The sequence below is a fragment of the Barbus barbus genome (assembly GCF_936440315.1).
Source record: "Barbus barbus genome assembly, chromosome: 30".
NCBI lineage: Eukaryota > Metazoa > Chordata > Actinopteri > Cypriniformes > Cyprinidae > Barbus > Barbus barbus.
This window is the reverse complement of record NC_136758.1, coordinates 15,081,517-15,093,761: the sequence shown is the minus strand read 5'-3', so window position 1 is coordinate 15,093,761 and position 12,245 is coordinate 15,081,517. Positions and strand designations below refer to the sequence as shown.

The following is a 12,245-nucleotide window of genomic DNA, read 5'->3' as shown; positions in this document are numbered from 1 at the left end:
GGGTTAGTACCTGTGAGCTTGTGTGACAAATGAATACCTTTGATTTGCTTTTGATAATAGTTTTTTAACATTTGCCAAATTTAATGACTGACAAAAAAGCACCGTCACAGGTTGCATCCAAAAATGATTCTTAAATTCGAATAGCTTAGTTGACACACTTTATTCCAGTGAATAGTTCATTTCTGTAAATACATTACTTAAAGTCTTCACCAAAATCTATTAAACATTCAAACTTCTAAAAGCTTTATATATATATATATATATATATATATATATATATATATATACACTCACCTAAAGGATTATTAGGAACACCTGTTCAATTTCTCATTAATGCAATTATCTAATCAACCAATCACATGGCAGTTGCTTCAATGCATTTAGGGGTGTGGTCCTGGTCAAGACAATCTCCTGAACTCCAAACTGAATGTCAGAATGGGAAAGAAAGGTGATTTAAGCAATTTTGAGCGTGGCATGGTTGTTGGTGCCAGACGGGCCGGTCTGAGTATTTCACAATCTGCTCAGTTACTGGGATTTTCACGCACAACCATTTCTAGGGTTTACAAAGAATGGTGTGAAAAGGGAAAAACATCCAGTATGCGGCAGTCCTGTGGGCAAAAATGCCTTGTTGATGCTAGAGGTCAGAGGAGAATGGGCCGACTGATTCAAGCTGATAGAAGAGCAACTTTGCCTGAAATAACCACTCGTTACAACCGAGGTATGCAGCAAAGCATTTGTGAAGCCACAACACGCACAACCTTGTGGCGGATGGGCTACAACAGCAGAAGACCCCACCGGGTACCACTCATCTCCAATACAAATAGGAAAAAGAGGCTACAATTTACACGAGCTCACCAAAATTGGACGGTTGAAGACTGGAAAAATGTTGCCTGGTCTGATGAGTCTCGATTTCTGTTGAGACATTCAGATGGTAGAGCCAGAATTTGGCGTAAACAGAATGAGAACATGGATCCATCATGCCTTGTTACCACTGTGCAGGCTGGTGGTGGTGGTGTAATGGTGTGGGGGATGTTTTCTTGGCACACTTTAGGCCCCTTAGTGCCAATTGGGCATCGTTTAAATTTCTGAAGGCGAAAGGGGGTCAAACACAGTATTAGTATGGTGTTCCTAATAATCCTTTAGGTGAGTGTGTGTATGTATATATATATATATATATTAGTTATTTTGTGACAACAAAATGGGGGTAAGTTGTCACAATGGAACTTGCCATTGAACAACAGTTGTATATTAAGCTTTTCAGCAAAAAATACACACACAGTTAAACAATTATGAAACCTAAAACAATTCTTGAAATTACATTATCTACATTCATCATAGTGTGACAACTTGCCCCAATATAATACAACAGTTTACCCTAACCTGACAATTATTAAAAATACCAATGTACTGAGAACAGTTATAGTCCTTGTGTTGTTTGGATGTTCTTTGCGTCACGACACACTACATTATTTGTTCACAGCAAAAAACACCATCAGACATCTTTCCTGGAAGAGGCCGCTCCAACTCTCAGTCCTATATAGGTCGGCCAATAGAGTTAGACAAGATCCTGCTGTCTAAAGTGAAGGTGCCACACACATTTGTCATTCATTCCTACACACGCCCCACCGTTTGCCAGCACTGCAAGAAACTCCTCAAGGGCCTGTTCCGTCAGGGATTACAGTGCAAAGGTACGAGCTTATCCTCAATATTTCAAGCTATGGTTATAGAATGATCCTCTTGAAAATATTAAGCTTTATTGTCATACAGTAATTGTTTTAGTATGTTGTTGCTTCACATAATAATGTGCCTAGTCTAAATCCCCTCTGATCCTGATGTTTCTGTGTAATTCTGATTCTCGGTAATAAAACTGTATTAACTCATCTGAGCCACCATTGGAGAATGATTACTAATTGTTGTAAATCATTACTTTGTCCAGAAACCATTGCAGTTTATTCACAATATCCATTTAAACTAATTACACAAATTATGATAAGTACACAAATATGTTTAATATAATATTCGCTATAATTTCTCCAGCAGATATGATGTTTTGTTATTATAAGAATGATGGACTGATTAGACCGATAATGAGGCTCAGTAGGGCTGTGTTCAAAATGGAATAGCATACTGCACAGAATATTTTATATACTATTATATTGTCTTTACATATGTTCAGTGTTTAATTTAATACATGCTGGATATAAATAGGTTACTTTCCATTCATTTTTAATCCAACGTTGTGTAAAAAAGTTCTTTGGCGATATGGCTAAATAATCAGTTGCAATGGATATATTAAAAATCTTGGTTGAAATAGACCCTTTTCACTGACTGATGACACATTTCCACAATTATTAACATTGTAAATCTAGACTTTTTATGTTTTAAAATAAATTGTACATTTATAACACTACAATTTGTGTTATATTACCTTGGCATTAAATTATAGAGAAAAATAGTTAACGCTGCTGCATGAGTGTTTCTAATACAATCAATCACTCTATATTTTTTTCCTTTTTTGTAAGGTTATAAAAAGTTAAAGTTTTTTTTCTTTTGTTATTGGAGCAAATGGGAATGCAAAACTGATATTTATTGTAGTTTCCATTTAACCCAACTATGACAATTTCTGCTTCTGAGAACCCTGGAAATTTGAAAGGGGTCCATGAATGCATTGCATTGTGGTAGACAGCAGCACATTGTGCTATGGTTTTGTAGCTCAAATGTAGTATTCCATACATAAATGAAATCTGCTGCACAGTAGTGCATAGTACATGCTATAAAAATAGCATGCATAGTATACTATTTTTTTTCAAAACGTAGTCTATTCTTAGTCCATCGGGTGCCAATATGTAATGTATTGATGCTTGCTTTACAGATCCTACGTTTTGATAACACCACAACTATCAGATCACAACAGATCACAGAATTTGTTGATCCTTTTTTGTCATCTAGAACAGAGCACAAATATAAAGTGACACAACAGCTGCTTTTTATATACGATGTGTTTGTGTAAGAGGAATACATGCCATGTGCCAAGCAGTAAAGAGTGCAGTTGGCTGGGCTGTTACAAACAGCTTTAATGTTCATGTGTTCAATGTGCGAGGTCTCAGCCTGTCAGCCACCAGCACAACAGGAACTCATATGTTTATGTGCCAGATTGGTAGTAAACTCTCTCCCTCACTCCCCCTTTTAACTCTTTCTCCCTCTCTCTGTCGCTCTGTCATTCTTCTCTACTCTCTTATCCCTCACGCTGTCTCAGATTGCAAATTCAACTGCCATAAACGATGTGCACCCAAAGTGCCAAACAACTGCCTCGGAGAGGTGTCAAGAAACGGAGGCAAGTCTAACTTTAGCATCTCCATGCGATTCAGTGATCAACACTGCAATTTGATGACAAAAACAACAATATTTATTCGACTGAACATTAAACGCCATGTGAACATCATTCTTCATTTGTAGCATAATGTGCTCAGATGAAAAAACTGGGGTAATGTTGTACAACTAAATCTGTTTGTGTATATCACTTAGAATAGTTAAGCTAAAATTGTTATTCTTAATAATTTATTATGATACAATAAAAAATGCAATAAAAATTTTATTTCTTTCTGTATAATTTAACAGTAAGCATACAAACTGATGCAAAGGCTAAAGAGTATAATGATATAACTCCAATGGGGACTCTGTTATAATATTCCCTATTTATATTATAATATGGTATTATTAACAGTACTTTTCTGAATGGAAATTTGAAACTGCTCATTTTCATGTTCTGCTTTTTGTGGTTGGTGGTGTTTAACTGACAGCTTTTTTACGCATATTATACATCACGTGACTTACTTTGTCTTGATTTGCTTTCCTGTTCGCTCCAATCCTTTTCATATCATGGCTCTTAGATCTGTTGAGTCCCGGTGCTGAATCAGATGTGGTCATGGAGGAGGGTTGTGATGACCATGACGGAGACAGACATAGTCCACTTATCGATGACATGGAAGAGTCTCTGGCGGTTGACTCCGCTGCTCTTTTGGAAGCTGGACATGGTGAGCTTGGAGATTTCCAAGACCAAGACCCAGATGAATCCAACAGAATCATAAGGTAGCTCCTCATCACTTCTAGAAGTTCTATAAACAAAACAAACATCACAAATAGTTGATGTTTGTCAACTATTTACAGTATCACACACACACAAAATAAAAGACAGCAAATACTACTGTTCAAAAGTGTGGGGTCAGTAAGATTTTTAAAAAATGTTTTCCAAAGAAGTCTCCTATGCTCACCAAGGCTGCTTTATTTGATCAAAAATACAGTAAAAACTTTAATATTGTAAAATGAATATGGTTAATGGTTAATATTTCTTATAAATGTCTTTACTGTCAATTTTGATAAATTCAATGCTTCTTTGCTGAATAAAAGTATTCATTTTTTAGTATTCAAAAAACATCTAATGACCCCAAACTTTTGAATGGTAGTGTAACTATTACAGTATAACAGACATTAGAAAATAATAATACTTCATTTTAAGGACAAATACATAAAATACACTCCCAAACAGGAAAAATATAATGACAATAATTAAAACATGTTGTTGATGTTTGTCTGTTTGAGGTCAAGTACAAAATAAAAAAGTATTCTAATGCTATAAAATCCCACAATTGACATGTTCTAGAAGGTTTTGACATGTCACCATGTTTGTAAGCCCTTCCACCAGCAACAACATCCCACTTATGCGGGTGGTTCAGTCTGTCAAACACACCAAGAGGAAAAGCAGCAATGTTATGAAAGAAGGCTGGCTTGTGCATTTCACCAGCAAAGACACGTTGGTAAGTGCTCTGGGTTTCCATTATAAACCTTATGAATTAATAGGTGAATTACAAAGTGATATTTTCTTACTGTACATTATCATTTCTCTTTTTTTTCACACTAGCGTAAGAGACATTATTGGCGACTTGACAGCAAATGTATTACCCTGTTCCAGAATGACACTGGGAGCAAATACTATAAGGTAACCTCAAGTCTGACACTCGAGACGCACATTAACAAATTAATCTCGGAAGTATCTAGAGGGCTTTCATCATTTCCTTTGATAATGTTGATAGTTTGTCTTGATAGGTTTCATGGATCACCGCTCACATCAGATCCACACGCACGTCTCTGCAATATCATTGAGGTTTCAGCTTTCAGATAAGACCTCTTAACCTTCTCCAACAGGAAATTCCTTTATCTGAGGTGCTGTCTCTGGAACCAGCGAAAACATTCAACCTTCTGCCTGAGGGTGCCAACCCACATTGCTTTGAGATTGCCACAGCATCTCTGGTGTACTATGTGGGAGAGAACCTGGCTCGAGCCGACGGGGGAACACCGGGTTACGGAAGCAGCATGCTTGTTAGCGGTGTGGGACAGGACGTGGCCCGCATGTGGGAGATGGCCATCCAGCATGCACTTATGCCTGTCATCGCCAAGGGCATATCTCACGGCGGCCATCACAGCCACCACAGTATGAAGTTCATGGTGAAACATTTAGAGGCTCATGCGAAGACCCTTAGAATGTTTCTGGGGGGGGGGCACACAACAAATACAGAAATGCAGTGTGATTATAATATTACATTGTGTGCAAATATGTACTGCATTTGATTAATACATTTTTGATCATCATTCAAGCACATGCAATTTATGTATACTATGTCCAGCATGTTGTCATTGCCATGAAACTTCACCACAATTATTAGAAAATATCTACTTTACTTTGACCATTTTACACCTACTGTTTCATGTTGCTTATTGAGATGTACTATTTTATGTTATAAAATCTATAAAATAGCTATTAAATCTCATCCAGACATTTAGGAGAATACAATATTAATGGCCGTTTATTATACTCCATAAGAAAAATTACGATCAACTTATTGTTCAAAACATTATAGGTATTTGCAATGATATATAGTGTTCTAACAGTGAAAAGATGTACTTGACAAGCCCAGTGTTATTTATAAACTATGGTATTTAATCATATCTTGAATTAGATTTTATTTAAATATTTTCAGTTTTTTTTAAGCTATATATCATTTTAGTTCTTTGACTTAATTTGCAAAGGCAGCATTTCTAATTTTCTATATATATATTAGTTAATTTTGAATTTTCTTTGAGATGAATTTGAGAAATTCTTGTAATGTGATATGTATCGTCTACATGTATTTCTTGTTCAGGTAGATTAAATTAGTAAAGGTGTAAATCTGAGGATATGGCATTCAATACAAGAGAGACATAAAGAGTGTGTTTGTTTGTTTTGATACCAACAGAAGAGATCTCCATTAGCATCTCTGTATCCAACTGCCAGATCCAGGAGAATGTGGTAAGCTTTTTCTTATATTTGAGACACACCTATATCTTATATTCTTTTTGCATCGTTCTTTGTTTCCATGTGCAAGAGCTCAATGTTCCCATCGGCTTGCCTATACCTGCAACCTTGAGTTCCAGTGTGATATAAACACACAATGCCTCTATTGGAGATTATTTTGATTACCTGCTCGGCCATGGGGTTGCCATGGTTACTCGAGTCTTTCTGACACAGTCCTAGTGAGATGTGGAAATAGCTCTTTAGGCTACTGGTCGGAATTCAGCCATTGTTACAAAATAAAAAAGACTAGATCAGAAGAAATCTGATGTATAAAGCAGTGCTTCTGAGCTTTGGGAACAGCCCATTTTGGCACATACACTTACATTTTGTTTCTGTTTTTCTTACAGGATATTAGCACAGTGTATCAGATTTTCCCTGATGAAGTACTTGGGTCTGGGCAATTTGGCATTGTCTATGGAGGTAACGTACCAGTCTATTTACAGGGAGTTCTCTGACATGAGGAAGTGTTCTGGAATCTGCATTAAAAGAAAATAAAATGTGTATTTTACCGTATTTAAATTGACTATACTTAATATACTCAATATAAAAATTGAATACTTAATAATTAATATTTTAATATTTAAATACAGCACAGATAAATTTTTTTTTTTACAAATTGTATGTAGTAAAATGATTGTGTAATGAGGGTAAGCATTGTAATATTTACAGTAAATACACATTTACATATAACCATACTTTACATCCATTAAATGAATGAAAAAAACACACCACAATGTAGATATAGATAATCCTTTTTGATATAATGCAGGAAAACACAGGAAAACAGGCAGAGATGTTGCCATTAAGATCATTGATAAGCTGCGATTTCCCACCAAGCAGGAAAGTCAACTGCGTAATGAAGTTGCCATTCTCCAGGTAAATAAACAAATAACACCCAATACAAATATATAAGAATACAAATAGAACATTATATATATTATTATCATTATTTATATTTGTCCATATTTTTTTAAATTGAATGTCAATATTACAGTAATGACAATTAAATAGATATTAATACAGATGTCACATATGTCTTATGCAGAACCTCCACCATCCCGGCATTGTAAACCTTGAGTGCATGTTTGAGACACCAGAGCGTGTCTTTGTTGTCATGGAAAAGCTCCATGGCGACATGTTGGAGATGATACTGTCAAGTGAGAAGGGAAGGCTGCCAGAACGCATCACCAAGTTTCTCGTTACGCAGGTAAGTCTCACAGGCACCGTGTTTCGCACACTCTTGACTCCAGCGCAACAATGGCAGAGTCCGTATGCACAATCCCATATAAATATTTAAAGCAAAAATTAATGTTAAAGCTGGACCTTTGCTTTTGCATTTTTATTTATGATGTTTTATGCTTCCTACCGCATTATAATATTAACAACGTTCCATTCTTTTCCTAGATTCTCATCGCTCTCCGCCACCTTCACTTCAAAAACATTGTTCACTGTGACCTCAAACCTGAGAATGTTTTGTTAGCCTCCGCTGACTCTTTTCCACAAGTGAGTAAAATCTGAACAGAACGAGAAGCGACAACAAAAGAAAGGAAATATCTGAATGAAGTGAGGCCACACCAAAATTAACATAAATGGATCTGTTTTTGTAAATGTGCAAGAATAAAAGATGGTAATTATAGCGTTCTCATGGTGTGTTCGAGGCACAGGGTTGTGTGTGTCTCTACATTCTAATGAAAGATTTCTAAATTATCCTCCCATTGTTTCTTCTGTCTACTGCACAAGCTTGTCTCTGGAAGCTCTCAAGCAGAAAGATGACTCACTGTTTGAGCGCAGGCAAACATTTTGGAAGAATACTAAACAAATCACTGCGTGTCATTTACAAATATTTGGCAAAGGTGGAAGCAGAACTAGAACTGTCAACGTCTGAGTTCGGTTCTCGTATCCTAAGGTGCTTGTTGCTGTGCGCAAATGTTTCAAAGGTGGAAAGTGTAGATCAGCAGGAGATACATTGTAACCACATCCAACTGGGTGATAATTTCACTTGACTTTCGTTCAGACTGTGACAACTGATCATTACGGCGTCTGTGGTGTTAAAAGCTAGCACGAGAACAAAAGGATGTTATTTTTTTGGTCTTTTGTGCATCTCAGTCCTAGTCAAGTAAAATAGCCAATTCCTCCCAGTGTCTGCTTATTGTAAAGCTCATTATTCGTCGGTTTGTCTTGCAGGTGAAGCTGTGTGATTTTGGTTTTGCACGTATTATTGGTGAGAAGTCTTTTAGGCGTTCGGTGGTAGGCACCCCGGCGTACCTCGCCCCGGAGGTGCTTCGCAACAAGGGCTACAACCGCTCACTGGACATGTGGTCAGTGGGTGTCATCGTCTATGTCAGTCTCAGTGGAACCTTCCCCTTTAATGAGGATGAAGACATTCATGACCAAATCCAGAACGCTGCTTTCATGTACCCGCCAAACCCCTGGAAAACAGTCACTCCAGATGGTAAGTTTTGGGGAGAACGGATAGTATGTGGCACAACCTTCAATAAAAATGGATTGAAGAAGGTAAAGTTGTGTTTAAAGGGATTATTCACTCGAAAATTACAATTATTTCATCATTTAATCACCCTCATGCCATTCCAAACCTGTGTAAAACAATATATTCTGAAAAGCTTCTGAATGTTTTTTGTCCAAACAGTGAAAGTCATTAGGGTCCAATGCAGGGGTCGACCGATATGTTTTTTTTGTTTTTTTTTTCAGGGCCGATGCCGATACCGAATATTACAGATCAAGTAGACTGATAACCGATATTTTGAACCTATGTATATATATATATATATGTATGTATATGTGTATATACACGTCTGGTGTAAAAATTAAAATTAATGTCAAAATTAAGAATAACAAGGGCTCTGTCAAAAAGTTTTTAAATACTTTTAAATTATTTTATTGCCAAATCGGTTTTGAAAATTACCTATACTGATAACCATAAAAATGCTTAGTATCGGCGCCGATAATCAGCCAGGCCTCAGCCAGGCCAAAAATCAGTCGACCCCTGTTGTTCCCCCTTGGACCCCCTTGACCTGAATTCTATATGTTAATCCCTAACCCTAACCTTATTAGACTAGTTATTAGGAATTAACTTCCATTAGTTAATGTACGAATATGACCTCATTGCACAAGAAATGCTATTTCTAGCCAGCCTGCTACTGATATCCACCTAGTTATGTGACGTTAAACTCTATTTTGAAGTCATACTTCAGCTTGATGTTCCTACTGAAGCTCTAATTATCACCACCCTGTGATCGTACACATACAGTAGATGACCTCAACTCACCCAAATAATTTCTGCTTGGCTCATGGTTCATGATCTAGGAAGATATGGTCAGTATTAATTCAAAGCAAAGGCTTGAATTGGGGTCTACAATAGGTAATATTTACCTTTAAGTCATATGCAATCTGTATGGATAAAACTGACCTTCGTCTCATTACCTTAACTAGATTTTTGATGCCCTCACCTTTGACCCTGTTTATTCACTAATACCCTCTTTCCTCCTCATTAAAATAGCAAGAGAACCAGAGACCACACTTTACTTACTTAAGAACGCAGGCAATTGGAACAAATTATTCACATAGATTTTTATTTATTTATATAGTTTGGTTGGTACCAAGTATAGCCATTTTTAATAATTACTTTGTTTTTAAAACTGTTTTAATTGAATTTGTTCCTGTTTACTGTGAAGTGAAAATATTTTAAGTGGCACAACAAAGAGTATCTGCTTCATAAAACAAGTTGCAAAACATATGGAGAAATTTCAGAACAAATTAGGTTAGATTACTTTTTTTTTTGACTGCAATGAATTTAAATGCATATGCAATGGTAAATACACAGAATTTATATTTTTGGATTTTCGCTGCAAAAATATTTTTCATAATAATGTAATAATAAATACTTGAAATAATTTTGACAAAATATAAAATGTTTTTTTTTATTATTATTATAGTATTTTCTTTCTTTCAAAATTAATATTATAAAAAACGTGTAGTGTAGTAACATTAAATGACTACCCGTCTACTAAGCTAATGGTAAACTGTAGATGTTGGAGAGAGAGAGGTGAAAGAGAAGGAAAGGGAAAAGAAAAGATGAAGAGAAGAGAGGGCAAAGGTTAAGAAAAGAGATTGGTGAGAGCGTGCTCAATTTTTGTTACGACCCATTCATGTGAATAATGCCAAACGATCCCTCAGACAAAAGCGCAGAGGCCTCAAGGTTAAGAAACTTTGGAGTGTCTCTGAAATTTGTGACCCCTGAAATAATGTTAACATGATGTTGGTTTTGCTCATTATCCTTCTGGACACAAAATCTTTCAGGTTTTCCACTACAGCCTGTTCACTGACAACCTGTTTTGTTGTTACAGCAATTGACCTCATTAATAACCTGCTGCAAGTCAAAATGAGGAAGCGCTACAGCGTGGACAAGTCTCTCAGCCATCCCTGGTTACAGGTTAGAAGATAATGACTTTTATATGCCTTGCTTAAAAAAAAAAGCTATGATATGTACAAAAAAAACTTTCTGTTTCCCCCCACAGTCACATTAGACAAGTGAAACAGGGGCACAATTACGCCCCCACATCTATGTAAGAGAATATTAACGTCTTAACAAGGCAAGAATAACCGTTCAGTGCCAGTGACTGGTCATCTTAATTTATCATTTCTTACAAGCATAGACATAGCATGTGATAAATATTCACGTATTATAGGAAACTTGCAAAAGAGGTTTAGAAATTATGAAAATTATAATAACTAATATAAAATATTTTACTGCTGTTCATGTGCTGTAATTTTTTCATCATGTTACATCTTTGCTTTCGCCATTTAACTTAATAATTTCTTCCATTTCTACCCTATTTTTACATTTTCAAATTAACCTTTGAAAAACAAACAGAGAGCTGAATAACTGCATGTTAACTGCAAATTAAAGTGTATTCTATTGTAAATTGATATTAAATGCAAATAGTTGAACTGAGTGTTTTTCTGATTCGCTTTAGTAGGACTTCAGTACATCTTTATATGGAATATCATAATTACTTCTATTGTCTTTGAAACATGAGTAAAGTGTACTGTTGAATTTAACAAGCATTTATGGTAAAATAAAATATACTAATAATGTAATTTATGTTGGAACTTGTATTTAAATATATTTGAAATTACACATTTGTAATTTAAGTTGCTATTTAAAATGTATTTAAAACATATTAAATAGAAAATTGAATATAATCAAGTACTTTACATTTGCTTTATGTCAGTCAACATGTGAAAACAAGTGTACTTCAAAGCACAAAAGATTATTAAAACAATGAAAAAATGTACTGTTTAAAAAAAATAGTCATGAAAATACTGCAATCTGAAAGTACAGACAGATAGAAAGTGTTTATTTAATAGTGTGGAACGGTTTTGATCCCTAAAAATATATCTTTATGACAGGACTACCAGATGTGGCTGGACCTGCGGACTTTGGAGTGTAAAATGCAGGAGCGATATATCACCCATGAAAGCGATGATTTGCGCTGGGAGCATTTTGCAGAACTAAATGGCCTTCAGTACCCAGCCCACTTGATCAACCCTCATGCTGATGTCCGTGAAGAGGCGGAGTCTGACGAGCTCGTTATGGGCATGCTCAGCGACAGAGTCAGTGTTCTGTAAATTGCTGCCTGCCCCTTTAAGGGCACAACAACGGAACTCAAGCCAACTGTATACTGCAAAATCACCACTTTAGCCAACTGTAAATGCCTTGACAAATCCTAACAAAAGTACTGCACAGTTTCATTTAACAGTAGACTACAGATCAAGCACAAATTTCATTATACACACAGTGCCTAAGCCACAAAAGCCAATCAAGCCATACACAGAA

General features: G+C 35.9%; 1 protein-coding gene across 1 annotated transcript in view; it reads left to right on the top strand.

Moving 5' to 3' along the window:
* Nucleotides 1-12,037, top strand: part of prkd1 (protein kinase D1) — a gene marked incomplete at its 3' end in the record, with an annotated part of 39,995 nt that extends 27,958 nt beyond the window's left edge. The window contains exons 6-19 of the mRNA XM_079385677.1: nucleotides 1,481-1,688; nucleotides 3,257-3,334; nucleotides 3,891-4,089; nucleotides 4,691-4,814; nucleotides 4,919-4,996; nucleotides 5,203-5,488; nucleotides 6,291-6,343; nucleotides 6,736-6,808; nucleotides 7,158-7,264; nucleotides 7,434-7,595; nucleotides 7,793-7,891; nucleotides 8,573-8,840; nucleotides 10,753-10,838; nucleotides 11,819-12,037. Of these exons, the coding sequence (XP_079241803.1) occupies nucleotides 1,481-1,688; nucleotides 3,257-3,334; nucleotides 3,891-4,089; nucleotides 4,691-4,814; nucleotides 4,919-4,996; nucleotides 5,203-5,488; nucleotides 6,291-6,343; nucleotides 6,736-6,808; nucleotides 7,158-7,264; nucleotides 7,434-7,595; nucleotides 7,793-7,891; nucleotides 8,573-8,840; nucleotides 10,753-10,838; nucleotides 11,819-12,037 (2,040 nt within the window). The remainder of the gene's footprint in view (nucleotides 1-1,480; nucleotides 1,689-3,256; nucleotides 3,335-3,890; nucleotides 4,090-4,690; nucleotides 4,815-4,918; nucleotides 4,997-5,202; nucleotides 5,489-6,290; nucleotides 6,344-6,735; nucleotides 6,809-7,157; nucleotides 7,265-7,433; nucleotides 7,596-7,792; nucleotides 7,892-8,572; nucleotides 8,841-10,752; nucleotides 10,839-11,818) is intronic.
* Nucleotides 12,038-12,245: the final 208 nt, after the last annotated feature.